Raw genomic sequence first — 18119 nt, 5'->3', positions numbered from 1 at the left:
TAATTTTTTTTTTTACTTTATTAAATAGTCCCAGGTGGGACATCACTGTCCTGTGACAGATCGCTGATCTGTCACATCACAGATCACTGTGACAGATCAGCAATCTGTCACAGGCACTGCAGAAGGCTTCCTCATGCCTGCGCTTTGCAGGCACTGAGGAAGCCAGCTTCCTGCAGGCCCCCGAAGGCCCCCGTCGCCATCTTGGATTCGGGGGCCTGCAGGAAAGGAGCCCCCCGCAGCAGCGCTGCACATTGCGCTGCCGTGGGGGGCTCAGGGAAGCAAGGAGGGAGCCCCCTCCCTGCCGATGCTTCCCTTTAACCCCCGGTACACCGCGATCATGTTTGATCGCGGTGTGCAAGGGGTTAACGTGTCGGGGGCGGTCCGTGACCGCCCCTGACACATTGTGCCGGGTGTCAGCTGTGATAATCAGCTGACACCCGGCCGCAATCAGCGGCGCTCACCACGTGGGCGCCGCTGATCGCGGTAGACGTACTATCCCGTCCATGGGCATAGGGGCCCGGGTCCCATGGACGGGATAGTACGTCTCATGTCAGGAAGGGGTTAATATCTGTTCATGCCTGCGGCTCGCTGGGACCGAAAGAGATCTACACACCTTGTTGCTGTACACTGCGCAGACCTTGCCCTGGGACCCAGGATGAATATGCCTCAGACACCAGACTACAATACCACCTACACCTCACCACACTTGCGTTTTTTGTCATGGAATGTGGTGGGCCTTATCACTCCCCTCAAACGCAAAAAAGTTTTAACACACATGAAACGATTCTTGCCAGATGTGATCTTTCTTCAAGAGATACATTGGTGAGCTAATAAGCCTGGTAAATTTTTCAGCACCTTGGATAGGTGATAGTTATGCTGCCTCACACACTTTATCATCATGCGCAGTAGCCATCCTTATTAAAAAGTGCCTGCCATTTTCCAAGACTAACAGCGACAGCCAGGGTAGATATCTGATTCTGAAAGTGGAAATAGGCAGTAAAATATATTTTTTGGTCATTCTCTATGCTCCCAACCATGACCAACACCACTTCTACACATCAATTCTCCAGACTTGGGCCTAACAATCTAATAGTAGGAGGAGATTTTAACTTAGTACAATGTCCTGCCTTGGACCGTTCTTCACCCTCCCCACAGACCTCAGTAGCCACCGCTTCTCTCCTACACTTTATGGAACAGCTCACACTCTGTGACCCGTGGAGGGTGACGGATTCTGCAGCTAGAAAATATACATCACTCCCTTACGCACCAGTCCTTCTCCGGTATTGACTACTTCCTCATCTCCACACAACTATTTACCCAACATAATGATTCTTTCATCCACCCAATACTGATCTCAGATCATGCTCCCATTTCATTATCCCTGACTTTAACAGACGGAAGCCCCCAGACACGGCATTGGAGATTTCCATCCTACTTGGCAGAATCAGATGATTTCAAAACCTTTCTAAAATTACACTGGAATGTCTTCCTCTAAGACAACGTCATCCATACTGACAATATCCCTCTACTCTGGGCCACTTCTAAGGATGTCATGAGAGGCCACATCATCGGTTATCTGTCAGAAGGAAAACACATAGAAAGAAATTTGACGCCTTACATGCCTCACTTCTTCAGACTCAAACAAAGCTTGCCCTCTCCCCATCCCCTGATGCACAAGAAGCTTATTTTATGGCCAAACATCTCCTGGACTCTTTTATACATTCCCAATCACAATAGCAAATCCAACTAACCCGAAATAAATTTTACTGCTGGGGAAATAAGATGGGCAAATTGCTAGCTACCCTAACTAAAAGCAAACAACCCTACAAACCAGTTATTAAACTGCAGAACCCCAACTGACCACGAAGAGATCATGCAAATTTTCAGTGTCTACTATGAGGACCTATACAGAGACTTCCCTGCCAATCTCCTCACAATTAACTCCTTTTTGAGCTTTATTAACCTACCATCTCTGACAACTGAACAACAAATGATGTTAGACTCAAAGATAACAGAGGACAAAGTGAGATAAGCTATAGCAGACACATCTAACAGTAAAGGGCCTTTTACACACAGCGATATCGCTAGCAATATCGCTAAAGCGTCACCGATTTTGTGACACAGCAGCGATATCGCTACATGTGACACTTACCTCCGACTGGCTCCCCCGCTGGTTATCGGTGATCGCGTGAGATCGGCCTGGTCCATTTCTCATCAGCGGCTTCTTGCTGGGCTTCCTGCTGGCGCCAACGAGCGATGCGTGGACCCGGGCAGAGGACGTCATCATCGCTGCCGTCTGACAGGTAAGTAACGACCGATGAGCATTGCTGCGTCGCTGGAGAGATCAGCCTGTTTGACAGCTCGCTAGCGACCATTTAGCGATGCACCAGCGATCCTGACCGGGTCATATCGTGGTAGGGATCGCTGGTGCATCGCTAAATGTAACAGGGCCCTAAGACCCCAGGTACTGATGGTCTCTCTGCGAAATATTATAAGATTCTCTCCCCTGACTTAGTGCCCATTTTGACTAACCCTTTAAATGAAGCTTTTCTTCACGTAGCTTCTATCGACCAATTTACAGACTCACGCACAATAGTTATCCCTAAATCTAATAGAGACCCATTATTGCCACAATCTTACCGCCCAATCTCACTCCTCAACTATGATTATAAACTCCTGGCGAAGATCCTAGCAAACCATCTACAAACGTTGCTGCCTGGCCTTCTATGTGAGGCTCAGACAGGGTTTACCAAGGGACGGAGCAGTGTGGCAAATATACGCATGGCGGTCATAGCCATGGTCCTGGCCCAAGATGCCTCAAGACCAACTGCAATGCTGATGAGTGTGGATGCTGAAAAGGCCTTTGATAAAGTGGCATGGCCTTTCTTACATGAAGTCCTGGGCAGCGGAAATTTCAGCCTGAGGTTCCTACAAGTATATACAATGCCTTCTTACAAATGCAAATACTTGAGTGACGATTAATGGATATAGTGCACCAACAATAGATCTCTTTCTGGGGGTCAAAGAGGGATGCCTTTTGTCACCCCTCCTATTCAACCTCTCTATAGACCCCTTACTATGCCACCTATTGCAGACCCCTATTTTTAGGGGGCTTACGATGAGGCTCTAGAGAATTAAAGGTCACAGAATTTGCAGATATTATTCTGCTGGTGGTAACTAACCCCAAACAGGTCCTGCCCTCCCTTATATGAGAGTTAGAAGATGTGGGAGGCTTATTGGGCTATAGTATTAATTGGGATAAAACAGAGGTGATGATGCTGACTGGCCCCTCCAGTTCTTTAGGGGTATCGAGGTTCCCATGTCAGTTACTACTGGCTCATTAAAATACTTGGGAATACAGGTGATACGACACCCAGTCAAATTATACAGTTGAAAGGAAATGGGGGGATAAACTTCCCTGATATTAGACTCTATAACCTAGCATCCCTATTACGGGTGCTGGTGGACTGGCTGGGAGGGACATCCTGTTACACCCAATACGACTTGGAGTGCTGTGTCACCGGCTCTCCCTGCCCTTTTACACCTCCCTCATACTGAACTACCGGTGGTGATGTCATCGAGGTTTCCTCTGGCCAGTGAGGCTCCATTCCTAGCTGGGCTGAACTGCCGTGACCTCGGTGACATCCCCGCTAGCACTGTGAGAGTTTTTCTCACGGTGCTAGCGGGGATCTCGATGACATCACCACCTATCTCTGAGGCTGTGCTCGCAGCAGTTCAGTCATCAGTGGTTTTCAGCCTGGACAGTTGCATCTTGGCACTATCCAGGTTGAAAACTGTTTATCCCCCAGACATGGATTACGGCGTGGGACAGAACGACAGGCGGGTATGGCATATTGTTGTTTTTTTATTTTAGTTTTATTACAGGGCTTCGGTGGAATAGGTGTTTAAATAAAAATGGAAAACTGTGCTTAGTCTTATTTCAAATAAAAGACTTTATTCTGGCTGTGTCTTTATTTACCATACAACTATAGGATTAGTCATGGATAGGTGTCTTATAGATGCCTCTCCATGACTAAGCCGTGGGCTTGATGTCACCTGACAATACAAAGGTGACATCAACCCCACAAATATTAACCCCACTTGCCATCACTACACAGTAAGTGGGAAGAGCCGGGCAAAGCGCCAGAATTGGCGCATCTAATAGATGTGCCTTTTCTCGGCAGCTGCAGGCTATTTTTAGGCTGGAGGCCCAATATCCATGGCCCCTTACCAGCTTGAGAATACCAGCCCCCAGATGTCTACTTTAGCAAGGCTCGTTGTAGAAATGGGGGGACCCCACGCCGGTTTTTTAAAATTATTTATTTAAACAATTTTAAAAAAACAGTATGGGGACCCCTCTACTCTTGATAACCAGCCTTGTTGAAGCTGACAGCTGAGGGTTGCAACTCCCAGCTGTGAGTTTTGCCTGGCTGGTTATAAAAAAAAACAGGTGAACCCACGCTGTTTTTTTAATTTATTTCCAGCGCAGGAGCGGCTGATGAATACTACCATCCACCGCTCCTGCTCTCACTGTTATTAGTGGCAGCAGGTGCCGGATAATGGCATCAGCTGACCCCAGTGACTGGAGGTAAACTTTATACGTCCGATCACAGCTGAGCGCTCACACTGTCTTTTGATAGCATGGGAACTGCGGATCTCTCACCAGCGGGGATGATTTCACTGCCGATCAGAAGCTGTGTTTGCCGCACTGCCAAGCACATGACAGCGCAACAAACACTCGGTGTTCGGGCAGCCTAATCAGAATAGTATTACAGATTTCCTGGAGAAGTCCGTGTTCTGTGTCCGTGCCCGAACAGTAGGTGTTCTGTACGGACGCCGAACTTTACTGTTAGGGGTTTGCCCATTTCTATCCTCAGCTACTGCACCTGGCCGTGCAGGAGCCGAGGATGAAACGTCCTTCTCGGTATGCGGCTGCGTGTCTTCAAAAATGACTACATGTGTCAGTGTTGACACTCGTGTCATAGCTTTGCCATCACGGCTCTAGATCAAGCCTACAAATTCCTCCCTTCAGCTCGTTTCCTAGAAATTACACTGAAAAACTGTCATAGATCCTACCTAACTCCGCAAAAAAGTCATAGAATGGGGCTGTACACAATCTCCAAATGTTTCAAATGCCACTCAGCAGAGGCCAACTTGTTCCATTGCCTGTGTGCATGCCCGGTCATCAGATCATTTTGGGTGAGAGTACAACAATTCACACATCTGACAAACTTTGCTCCTGACGAACCTCTGTGGGCCATTTTTGGATATTTAAAACCAGATAAATACACCTGTTGTCCAGGGGCCCATAAGCTACTACATTTAGTGGTGGCAGCAGGCAGGGCTGTGGAGTCGGTAAGCCAAACCTGCAACTCCGACTCCTCAATTCCCAGGACACCGACTACGACTCCACCTCTCTCATACATGGCTCATGTTTAAGATTAAGTGATAAATTTATTGTAGTAAAATGGTAACATCAGGCTTTTAATCTTTATTATGATACAATAATCAAGCCATTTAGATAGAACATAAAATATATTTATTGGAATACAACTTTAGAACGAAAAAAAAAACTTTTGCATATTTACAATTTATTATACACTATGCAGTATGTGGAAAAAAAGTTTTCAACAAAAACCTACTGAATAGCATTTGTGCAGTCTATGAATTTGTTCTGAGAAATAGTATCGCCTCCATCAGATCCTCATTCGTAGGTGGCCTCAAATCTGACCTGATTATTTTAAGGCCAGAGAACAACCTCTCTACACTAACTTGTGTTGGTGGCAAAGCAGTAACCACATGGGCAACATCTCTAACATTTTCAGAGTTTAAGGGAACTGCCTCGTGCACAGTCAGTTTTGATGAACGATTGAACTCATCTACTTCTTTGAGAGCAAGTGAAAAATTTTGCTGAAATATGGTCAATCTGTTTTCTACGGGAGTAGAATCTTTTTCCTTGCAGCAACGCTTTGCCTGCTCCATGTTGTCCAAATAATTGTCGAAATCAAACTCCTCATCTGATGAAGATGAAGGAACAGCAGCAGCACTGGCAGGACCCAAGTCCTCTTGCTCTTGGCCGTCCTGTAGGCCACTCATCCTAACTGCTACCTCAATCAGAGCTTCTTTTCCTTTAGTAAGCTGTTGAACATCCAGCAATATACGATGACTCGGATCCACATAAACAGCTGCCAGAAGAATTTTATTGTCTAATAGCAGTGTCTCTCTCCATTTCATTGAAGCAGCAATGCCATCTGCAATTAAACCTCCTCTTTGGGACAGGCAAAACAACAAGTTCTTCCACTTCTTTATAAAAATGCCAGGAGATAAATCCTCAGCTTGTAACTGTTTAGTCACTGTAAATGGGTGATAAAGCAATTCTTTCAATTCAGCCACCTGTGTCCATTGTCCTTCATGTAGTGTTACCTGAGGGTTGGCCATATCTACAAGGAAGGGTTTCAGCTCAAGCAATCGCTCAATCGCAGCACATGTGATGAATAGGAAAGAGGTGTGAAGCAGCTTCAACAAGATCATCTAATTGTAAAGAATTATTTTGATGTTCTTCTGTAGTAATATCTGTTTGTTCCTCCATTAGGGAACATGACTGTAGCCTTCCATCTCCAACATACTGAATGTGAAATGTTCTTTTAGCTGCTGTTCACCTTCATTATTCTCATTCATCAGTTTAATTGTACTTATCATGTTTGAAGCATTATCAGTTACAATAGAAAGGACATGTTCTTTTTTGAGTTCATAATCTGACAGGACTTTTTCCACTATGGTCTGGAGAAACTGGCTGCTGTGATGAGCTTTAGTATCTTATACTGCCAGCGTCTTAGTAACAATTTTTTTGTTGTCACAAACATATCAAACGTTGATAGCAAAATAGTTCACTCTGTGACGTGTGCAGGCATCCATTTTAAGAAATACAAAGCGTCTCAAGAGTCTTTTAAAGATCTTCCTTTTGGTTAAGGGCTTCTTCAATCACTGGTTTTCTAATACTTTCTCTTTCCAGAGAAACATCAAGTTTGTGAGCCATTTCTCCATTAAAAGCTGTAAAAGCTGGTCGTGCAAATAATGATAATGGTACACAGTCCTTCACAACAAGCTCGTTGAGCTCTTTCCTCCTCCTTTGCCTGGCGGGAAGTGCTGGTCTCTGGTTTCTTGGTGCTGCTGTGATCTTTTTCAATCACAGCTTTGTAAACTTCTGTGTGGCAGCGTTGTAAATGCCTTTTTAGATTGGAACCTCTTGAAGGAGCATTTTTACCACTGCCTAAGTATGCACTGATTTTGGCATCACAGCATTTGTTTTCATCTGGGTCACTTATACACTGACACACAAAATGTTTATTATCTTGAATAATGTGAAATGGTCAAATACAGCTGACTTCATAAGATGCTTTTTAGACATTTTGCAATTCTGTAAATTCGCTCTCAAAATAATTTTGTCCTGTAAAAAAATAAAGTATATTGTAATTATTGCAAGAATAGGGAATCATGCTCTCTATAATTTGGGATAGAAATAAAACAATCTTTGCATAAATCAATAGGACAGATGATAAGTATAAAGTTTGCAAAATGTGTTGCTAAATAGCTTTACTCTGAACTTTCAATGACAAGCCTTGTCTCAGGAGGGTACAGCTCACTAAATGCTTCAAATCATATTTCTTCACAGGCTATGAAGAGGAGTGGAGGGAGGGAGGGAGCATGTTTGTGCTGAATCACATTCCAGAACACACACACACAAATATATATGCTCTCATCGATCCTGTTACTGTATTTCTGATTTTTAGATGTTGGAAAACATTTTTTCCCCTTATACAGCTCTGGCAAAAATTAAGACTCCTCTTCCAAATGTTCAGTTTGTCTGATTTTTCTCTTTATAAGTATATTTTTGAGTAAAATGTAAATTGTTATTTTAGTCTACAAAGTTCTGACAACATGTCTTCGAATTTCCAAGCAATAAATTTTGGGTTTTTTTTTCTGAAAAGGAGAAATGGTCAGAATGTAAAAAACAGTGCTTTCAGTCCTTAAATAATGCAAAGAAAACAAGTTCATATTCATTTAGAAACAACAATACTGTTTTAACTCAGGAAGAGTTCAGAAATCAATATTTTGTGGAATAATGATGATTTTTAAAAACAGCTTTCATGTGTCTTGGCATGCTTTCCACCAGTCATTCTCACTGCTCCTGGTGCAAAAATTTAAGCAGTTCTTTGTGTGATGGCTTGTGACTATCCATCATCCTCTTGACTACATTCCAGAGGTTTTCAATGGGGTTCAGGTCTGGAGAATGGGCTTCCCATGACAGGGTGTTGATGCAGTGGTCTCTTAATTTTCGCCAGAGCTGTATTCTATGTATAGTGTTCATAAGTCATTAGTGCAACTAATTTTTCCAAATATGAGCTAAGAGGAAAAACAAACTAAAACATCAAGCATACACAGACAACATATACCGGACTATTGATTTATGCACAGTTTATTGAAAGTTTAGATATGCTTTAAGAAGTACTTACCTTAATCCTGCTTTCCTGTTCACTCCAGAAGTTCTGAGATGAATGTAGGCATTCCTTCCTTGTGTGTTATTTCTCCCCTTATCTGTAGAGGAGGAGCTTCACTACTTATCATGAACATAAATTGCAGCACAGATTCAGCTCAGCTAAAAGTCTACACCTTAGATCAGGAATAGGACAGACATTTATAGGACATTTCATAACTTTCCCAAATTCTATTCTTATGAAAAAAATGCAAACTGCATTGAACTACTGTACCCAATTTATTATATATTTTAGGAGTCGGAGCCAGCCCATTTTATACAGACTCCAATTCCAACTCCACCAAAATGGGCTCTGACTCCACAGCCCTGGCAGAAGGTACTAAGGCCATTCTACAGACATAGATCCACAACCCTACCCCTCCTTTCAAAATTTTTCTAGAAAAACTGTTGTTTCTGCTTCAGATGGATTGGGTTGAAGCCTCCTTGCATAAAGAGGGAAGGGTGCAGTCCTTTTTTGAAACTTGGGAAAGTTTAATCTCTCTGCTTCCACAACGCATCCAGGCTGACATTAAGACTTGTTTTCAACCAACAGTCTGGTATCAAGAGCAGCTACTATTAGGAGAGACACCTACATAGTGATATCTCTGGGAGAACCGCTGCATGTAGACACTTCTGAGTGTTGGGGTCTACTTCAGTGTCGTTGGGTCCTGAGCTTAAAGTTAAGCACCTATGTTGGGTGTTCGATATGTAAAAATTTTACCTGTTTCTGACATACTTTCTTCCCCCTTCCTTCCCTCCCCTTTCCCGTTTTCTTTTTTGTTTTTTTCTCCTTTGAACCAATGCAATTTCTGAAATAGATGTTTTGACATATATGCCTCAGGTAATGTTTGCATTGATGTATGAAAGGAAAAACAATCTTTCTGTTCAATAAAAGCAAGGTTTAAAAAAAATTAACAATTGTGCCATGCATTTGTATTCAGCCCCTTGTAGTCTGATACTGCTAAATAAAATCCTGAGTGACCAATTGCCTCCAGAAGTCACAGAATCAGTAAATTGAGTCCATCTGTGTGTAATTTCTATTCTGTATACCGTATATAAGCCGACCCCTAATTTTGTCACAAAAAAACTGGGAAAACTTATTGACTAGCGTATAAGCCGAGGGTGGAAAATGCCAAAGCTACTGCCCTTATAATGCTGCACAGTGAGTGGCCCCTTCAATGCTGCACAGTGAGCGGCCCCTTATAATGCTGCACAGTGAGTGGCCCCTTCAATGCTGCACAGTGAGCGGCCCCTTACAATGATGCACAGTTATTAGTGGCCCCTTATAATGCTGCACAGTGAGCGGCCCATTACAATGCTGCACAGTTATTAGTGGCCCCTTATAATGCTGCACAGTGAGCGGCCCCTTATAATGCTGCACAGTGAGTGGCCCCTTCAATGCTGCACAGTGAGCGGCCCCTTACAATGATGCACAGTTATTAGTGGCCCCTTATAATGCTGCACAGTGAGCGGCCCCTTACAATGATGCACAGTTATTAGTGGCCCCTTATAATGCTGCACAGTGAGCGGCCCCTTACAATGATGCACAGTTATTAGTGGCCCCTTATAATGCTGCACAGTGAGCGGCCCATTACAATGATGCACAGTTATTAGTGGTCCCTTATAATGCTGCTGCTGCCTCAATTAAAAAAAAAAAACCTATATACTCACCTCGTCCCTGCTGCTGCTCCTCAGTGTTGCGGGCTCTGCACAGTGACTGTTCAGGCAGAGGGCGCCTGCTAACTACGTCATGGCGCCCTCTGACCTGAACGTCACTGCCAGAGGAAGCAAGACAGCAGAGCGACGCGCAGCGGTGGAACGGGGGACAGGTGAATATGGCTCCCTCCGCTATACTCACCTCTCCTAGCATGTCTCTTGCAGCCCTCGTGCTTATTCCATCTTCTCAGCGGTCACGTGGTGCCGTCATTACATATGCACATATGTAATGAGCCGCTCATTACATATGTAATGAGCGGCACCACGTGACCGCTGAAAGCAGGAAAAAACAGCGCCGAGAAGATGGAATAAGCATGGGGGGCTGCAAGAGACATGCTAGGAGAGGTGAGTATGATCTCCTACACCGCCACCCGGCCGACCCCCGGTATATGACTCGCGTATAAGCCGAGAGGGGGACTTTCAGCCCCCAAAAATGGGCTGAATATCTTGGCTTATACGCGAGTATATAACTACAATTGTTCTGTGAAGGCGTCAGAGGTCTGTGTGAGAACATTGGGGATCAAAGAGTATCATGAAAACCAAGGAACCCACCCGACAGGTCAGGGATAAAGTTGCAGAAGAGTAAAGTAGGGTTAGGTTATAAAAAAAAATTGGCCAAACTCTGAACATCTCACGCAGCACTGTTAAATCCATCATCTAAAACTGGAAGGAGTATGGCACAACTGCACACCTACCAAGTATTGATGAGCGAAAGTGCGCAGATAACATGTTATCCGAGCATGCTCAAGTGTTATCCGCGTATCTTGGGTATGCCCATATATATTTGAGTCCCTGCGGTTGCATGTTTTCAGGCTGTCAAGCAATCCCCAGATGTGTTTCAACTGTCTACCAGCCGTAAAACATGCAGCTGCAGGGACTCGAACATATTATCCGAGCATGTCCAAGATACTCGGATAACACCAGAGCATGCACGTTATCTGAGCATGTTCGCTCATGACAACTACCAAGACATGGCCGTCCACCTAAACTGACATACATTCCAAGCAAGGAGAGAACTAATTAGAGAAGCAGCTAAGAGGCCCATGGTCACTCTGGAGGAACTGCAGAGATCCACAATTCAGGAGGGAGAATCTGTCCACAAGCAACTATTAGGGATCGCCCACACGAGAGTATAACACGGCCGACTGATATGGGACAATGCAGATCTGTGATTTTTTTTCTCATGACAATTTGGTATAAGAAAACAATCACAGCATGCTGCAAGTGCATCCGATAACAGAATCATGCACACCCATACAAGTTTATAGGTGAATATGAAACATTGGACTGCGCTCGGTTGTCAGTTTGATTACCAGGAACACAGACAATGGCGAAGATGAAGTTAAAGGGAACCTGTCAGCAGGATTGTGCATAGTAACCTACATACAGTGTCAGGTCGATGCTGTTATACTGAATAAAATTATACCTTGGTTGATAAAATCCGTATTGTGGTTGTTACTTAATCACTTAATCATAATGTTGGCGCCTGGGGAGCCTGCACACTTTCTCTTATCGGTTAGCGCCTATTATCTTCCTTTGTTTCAAAAAAAAAAAATCACCATCAATATGGCACCACATATGTATTTGAAAAAAGCATGTCACTTCATCAAAATGGCAGCGGCTGCGCACTTTCTCTTATCGGCTAGTGCCTATTATCTTACTGTGTTTCAGAGAAAAAAAATCACCATCAATATGGGTGTGCCTGCGTATTAGCATTTATCGTGTTCCGATAGATGCTACTGCGCAAGCGCCGCCGTCGACTCTTTGTTGTTGCAGTCAAAAAAATGTACACTACAACAAAATGGTGCTGGTGCTTGCACAGTAGCATCTCTCGGCACGCGAAAGATGCTACTGTGCATGCGCCGCATCTGGCGCCATTTTGTTGTAGTGTAAGTTTTTGCTGCAACAAGGAGCCAGCGGAGGTGCTTGCGCAGTAGCATCTATCTCCTACCAAGAGATGATACTGCGCAAGCTCTGATGCGATGCCATTTTGTTGTATTATACATTTTTTTTGGGCTGCAGCAACAAGGAGTCGGTGGCAGCGCTTGCGCAGTAGCATCTATCGGAAGAAGATAGATGCTAATGTGCAGGCGCACCCAACGGAGCCGCCATTTTGATTAAGTGACATGCTTTTTTTCAAATACATACATCAGTATATTCGTTATGCAAACTAGGGGGCAGGTCAGTGAGGGAGCCGTGATCTGTCAGCAATTTGCATTATGAATAGCTAATCAGAGCACCACATACATGAACCTCGCCTTATGACACGAACATATCATTAACATAGTAACATAGTAACATAGTTATTAAGGTTGAATTGAGACTTTAAGGCCATCTAGTTCAACCCATATCCTGTCCTAACTTGCCCTAACATGTTGATCCAGAGGAAGGCAAAAAAAAACCCATGTGGCAAACAGTAAGCTTCACATTGGGGAAAAAATTCCTTCCCGACTCCACATACGGCAATCAGACTAGCTCCCTGGATCAACACAATATTACAGAAACTAGTGTATATACCCTGTAATATTATACTTTTCAAGAAGGGCATCCAGTCCCTTCTTAAATTTTAGTAGGGAATCACTCATTACAGCATCATATGGCAGAGTGTTCCATAGTCTCACTGCTCTTACAGTAAAGAATCCGCGTCTGTGAGTATGCTTAAACCTTCTTTCCTCCAGATGTAGAGCATGCCCCCTTGTCCTCGTCACAGGTCTAAGAGTAAAAAGATCATTAGAAAGGTCTTTGTACTGTCCCCGCATATATTTATACATTGTAATAAGATCACCCCTAAGCCTTCGATTCTCCAAACTAAATAACCCCAAGTGTATTAACAGTTTTGCCCAGTGTTTTACAATTAAGCACATAATTATACATCTTGTTCGCTCTACCCAAGTGCATGACCTTACATTTATCCCCATTAAAGCTCATTTGCCATTTATCAGCCCAAGCTTCTAGTTTACATAAATCCTCTTGTAATATAAAATTGTCCTCCTCTGTATTGATTACCCTGCAGAGTTTATTGTCATCTGCAAATATTGAAATTCTACTCTCTATGCCCCCTACAAGGTCATTAATAAATATGTTAAAAAGAAGCGGGCCCAAAACTGACCCCTGTGGTACCCCACTGCTAACCGTGACCCAGTCCGAGTGTGCTCCATTAATAACCACCATTTGTTTCCTATCCCTGAGCCAGCTCTTAACACACCTACACATATTTTCCCCTATCCCCATTGTTCTCATTTTATGTATCAACCTTTTGTGTGGCACCGTATCAAAAGCTTTTGAAAAGTCCATGTACACCACGTCCATTGCATTCCCTTGGTCCAGTCCAGAATTTACCTCTTCATAAAAGTTTATCAGATTAGTCTGACAGGAACGGTCCCTTGTAAACCCATGTTGATATTGGGTCATGAGGTTATTCTTCTTCAGATACTCCAGTATAGTATCTCTTAGAAAACCCTCCAGGATTTTACCCACAGCTGAGGTTAAACTTACTGGCCTATAATTTCCAAGTTCAGTTTTTGTCCCCTTTTTGAATATTGGCACCACATTTGCTATACGCCAGTCCTGTGGTACAGACCCTGGTATTATGGAATCTTTAAAGATTAAAAATAATGGTCTATCTATGACTGTGCTTAATTCCTGCAGTGGTCGGGGGTGTATCCCATCCGGGCCCCGGGGATTTGTCAATTTTAGTGATTTTTAGACGCCGCCGTACTTCTTGCTGGGTTAAGCAGGTGACATTTAATGGAGAATTTTAATCCCTTATCATGTTATCAGTCATGGGATTTTCTTGTGTAAATAGTGTTGAAAAAAAGTCATTTAGCATATTGGCTTTTTCCTCATCCTCATTCACCATTTCACCCAGACTATTTTTAAGGGGGCCAACACTATCATTTTTTAGCTTCTTACTATTTATGTAGTTAAAGAATATTTTGGGATTATTTTTACTTTCTCTGGCAATGAGTCTCTCTGTCTCAATCTTTGCTGTTTTGATTTGCTTTTTACAGAATTTATTTAATCTTCTGTATTTAGTTAATGCCTCACTACTACCTACTTGCTATAATTCTCTAAATGCTTTATTTTTGTCACTTATTGCACCCCTTACAGCTCTATTTAGCCATAGTGGTTTCCTCCTATTTCTCGCATGTTTATTCCCATACGGTATATATTGTGCACAGGTCCTATTCAGGATGCTAATAAACGTCTCCCATTCTCTTTGCGTATTTTTATTTCTCAGGATATTGTCCCAGTTAATTGCACCAAGATCATCTCTCATCCGTTGGAAATTTGCTTTCCTGAAGTTTAGTGTCCTTGTAACCCCTCTACTACACATCTTATTAAAGGATACATGAAAACTTATAAATTTGTGATCACTATTACCCAAGTGTCCCCCAACCCTTACATTTGATATGCGGTCTGGCCTGTTGGTTAATATTAGGTCTAGCAGTGCCCCCCCCTCTTTTTGGGTCCTGAACCAGTTGTGAAAGGTAATTGTCTCTCATAGTTGTCAAAAACCTATTACCTTTGCTGGAACTGCAGGTTTCGGTTCCCCAATGTATTTCAGGGTAGTTGCAGTCCCCCATAATAATGACTTCTCCTTGAGTCGCAGCTTCATCTATTTGCTTTATGAGGATATCCTTTGTTGCTTCCATTATTTTTGGAGACTTATAACAAACCCCTATCAGTAATTTATTATTTTTCCCCCCTCCCCTTATCTCTACCCACAGGGACTCTACATTTTCATTAGATTCATATTTATTATCACGAAGGATGGGTTTTAAGGATGATTTTACATATAAACACACACCTCCCCCTCGCTTATTTGTTTGGTCATTTCTGAACAGACTATAGCCCTGTAAATTAACCGCCCAGTCATGGCTCTCGTCCAGCCATGTCTCAGATATCCTCACCATGTCATAATTATGTTCCAACAACATTAACTCCAATTCCTCCATTTTGTTGGCGAGGCTCCTGGCATTAGTATACATGCACTTTATGTATCTCTCTGTACCTCTATTCTTTCTTAAATTATTAACTGTTCTAACCCCAACCCCCATGCCACCCCCAATTTCATTTTTGTGCCCAGGTCTCTATCTGCACTATCTTCCCCTCCTATAAAAGGAATACCCTCCCCCCCCATCCCTAGTTTAAACACTCCTCCCACCTTCTAGCCATTTTCTCCCCCAGCACAGGTGCACCCTCCCCATTGAGGTGCAGCCCGTCCCTAGCGTAGAACCTGTAGACAACTGAGAAGTCGGCCCAGTTCTCCAGGAACCCACACCCCTCCTTCCTACACCAATTCATGAGCCACTTATTAACCTCCCTAATCTCCCATTGCCTCTCTGGCGTGGCACGTGGTACAGGAAGTATTTCCGAAAACACCACCTTGGAGGTCCTTGCTTTAAGCTTACAGCCTAATTCCCTGAAATCATCTTTAAGGACCTTCCACCTACCTCTAACTTTGTCATTTGTGCCAATGTGCGCCATGACCGCTGGATCCTCACCGGCCCCTCCCAGTAATCTGTCAACCAGATCAGCGATGTGTCGGACTCGAGCGCCAGGTAGGCAGCACACCGTTCGACGATCCCTGTCTTTGTGACAGATTGCCCTATCTGTTCCCCTAAAATTGAGTCTCCCACTACCAGAACCTGTCTGGCCTGCCCTACTCTCCTATTTCCCCCCTTACTGTAGCAGACACTCCTCCGGCTTTCAGAGGACATGCCTTGCTGCAGCAGTGCTATTCCTGCACTAACACTCCCCTCATCTGCCAACTTAGCAAACTTATTGGGGTGTGACAGATCATGACTAGCCTCCCTGGTGCTCTTCCCTCTACCCCGCCTTCTAACTGTCACCCAGCTAGCTGCTTCACTGTCCTGCAGCTCCAACCTAGCATCCCCCCCCTCATCTATCCCATTGAGCGTCTGCTCAGTGAGCAGAAGACTCCTTTCCATATTGTCTATTTGTCTCAGTGTTGTCAGCTGAACATTTAGATCCAGTGTCTGGGCTTCCAAATGCACAACATGCTCACATCTCGCACAGCAGTATGCACCCTCGACCGGCTGTTCAAGGATTTCATACATGCGGCAAGACGTGCACTGGATAACACAAAACTGAAAATAAAGATTAAAAAACAACAACAAGGGGAGGGCGTGTACAACATCCAAGGAAGAAGAACGCATGGTGGAGAGCTCCTCAAGGCAAGAGGAGACTGAGGCATTCCACTACCCTTCCCCGGACCACAAATCGCCGGAAAGTATCCCAAAAGAGCCCCGGGATGAAGAGGATCCTCAACCAGGGGCTATTGAGGCGGAGACACTGGCTCCAACATCCCAGACCACAGGTGATTCAGAAGCCGCAATCTCCTTAATTGACCTGCAGCACAGCTCAGGAGAGCACAGGCCGACTTGGCAGGGAGGTCCCAGACTTCACTGGTGGCGCGGGATAGTGAGGGACACGCCGAGGAGAGCCCAGAGGCGCTGGGAGGGCCCCAGACCTGGATCCTCCCTGGCCCCAAGAGGACCGCGGAGTGGAGGTAAGAGGAGACCCTGCCCACCTCCTAGCCCCCACTGTGTAGCACGCTCCATACCACCTAGCTGGGCTTCGTGCCGAGGAAGCATCCATGGGAGCCTGACACAAAGGGAAGATAGAGGAGGCCGGACGGAGGGAAGTTGGTAAATACAGGAGCGCCCACCATTGTGTCTCCTACCGGAGTTTTCCTGCCACAAGAGAGACGCCGCCATCTTGGGGAATTGATACATGAAGGGGAGGCATATTTATGTGACCAAGACTGGGACTGGGACACTCGAAGAATACTCAGCGGCTTTTCTGAGCGGCAAGGGGAAAAATATTAAAATAACAATTATATTTCTAGATATAAGTACGATTCCCCTAACAAAGTCCCAGGAAAGTGAATATAACAGAAGAAATTAACTAAATGACTTGTGATTTAACTAATATAAGAATTTTGGTGACATCTAGTGACGGAATCCACAATAACAGTGGAACCCTTCTCTATCTCCAATAACATCCCCCTGAGAGATGTCTACATCACTAATATTTTTAGCTTAAATGATAATTCTTGCTTCTGTACGGGAATGTTTTTCTTCATGTGCGGAAAGTTAAATATTTGGTTGCAGTAAAGGACCTTTCAAGCTGGGGGTGGGCTTGGGGGGGTCCTTGCCCGTTCTAGGCTTCCTTCCTCTCTGTAAGGTGCATAGGTAGTTGACTACCATTGTTAGAACTAATGAAACAAGAAACATGCTCTAATACAACTTTTGTTATGTTTTCTATTCTCTATCCTTATTTCCTTCTCCTAATTTCTCTGTCCCTTTGCTTTTTAAACCCCACCCTACCCAACCACTTCACAATGCCGCAAATCTCTCTGTCGGGTGGATAATTGAGAACTGAAGATGCTAGAATTTTCTAGATTATGGATAAAATTAAATTCTGCTCCTTTAATGTAAAGGGGGGCTAAATATTCCAGAAAAAAAGAAGACAGGTTCTTTTTTCCAACCACAAACAACAAGTCTCGGTGTTAATGCTCCAGGAGACTCACTTCAAAACCGGAGCAATACCACAGTGCATTTCGAAACACTACCTCAAGTGGTACCATAGTTAAAACCCGTATTCTAAATCCAAAGGAGTCTCAATAGCTTTCCAAAAATTTTTTATGGGTGAGATTCTGGATTCTTTGATAGATATAGAGGGTTGATATATCTTTTTGCAAATCTCATGGGCAGGTCGCAAACTTGTTATAGCTAATGTGTATTTTCCAAACCAAGGGCAACAGAAGTTCGGAGCAGAATGCAAAAGACGTCTTGAGGTATTCGCTGGCTCCTCTCCTGTGATACTCGGGGGCGACTTCAAT

At 44.0% G+C, this 18119-nt stretch overlaps 1 protein-coding gene across 1 annotated transcript in view; it reads right to left on the bottom strand.

Annotated features, from left to right (window-relative positions):
• LOC141055952 (uncharacterized) overlaps nucleotides 1–5426 on the bottom strand; it is a 60449-nt gene extending 55023 nt beyond the window's left edge. The window contains exon 1 of the mRNA XM_073552649.1: nucleotides 5367–5426. Within this exon, the coding sequence (XP_073408750.1) occupies nucleotides 5367–5426 (60 nt within the window). The remainder of the gene's footprint in view (nucleotides 1–5366) is intronic.
• Nucleotides 5427–18119: the final 12693 nt, after the last annotated feature.

This window comes from Dendrobates tinctorius, unplaced genomic scaffold, assembly GCF_039654945.1.
Source record: "Dendrobates tinctorius isolate UK_male_01 unplaced genomic scaffold, ASM3965494v1 ptg000192l, whole genome shotgun sequence".
NCBI classification, from domain to species: Eukaryota; Metazoa; Chordata; class Amphibia; order Anura; family Dendrobatidae; genus Dendrobates; species Dendrobates tinctorius.
The sequence above is the reverse complement of the archived record's forward strand: the minus strand, read 5'-3'. Positions and strand labels throughout refer to the sequence as shown.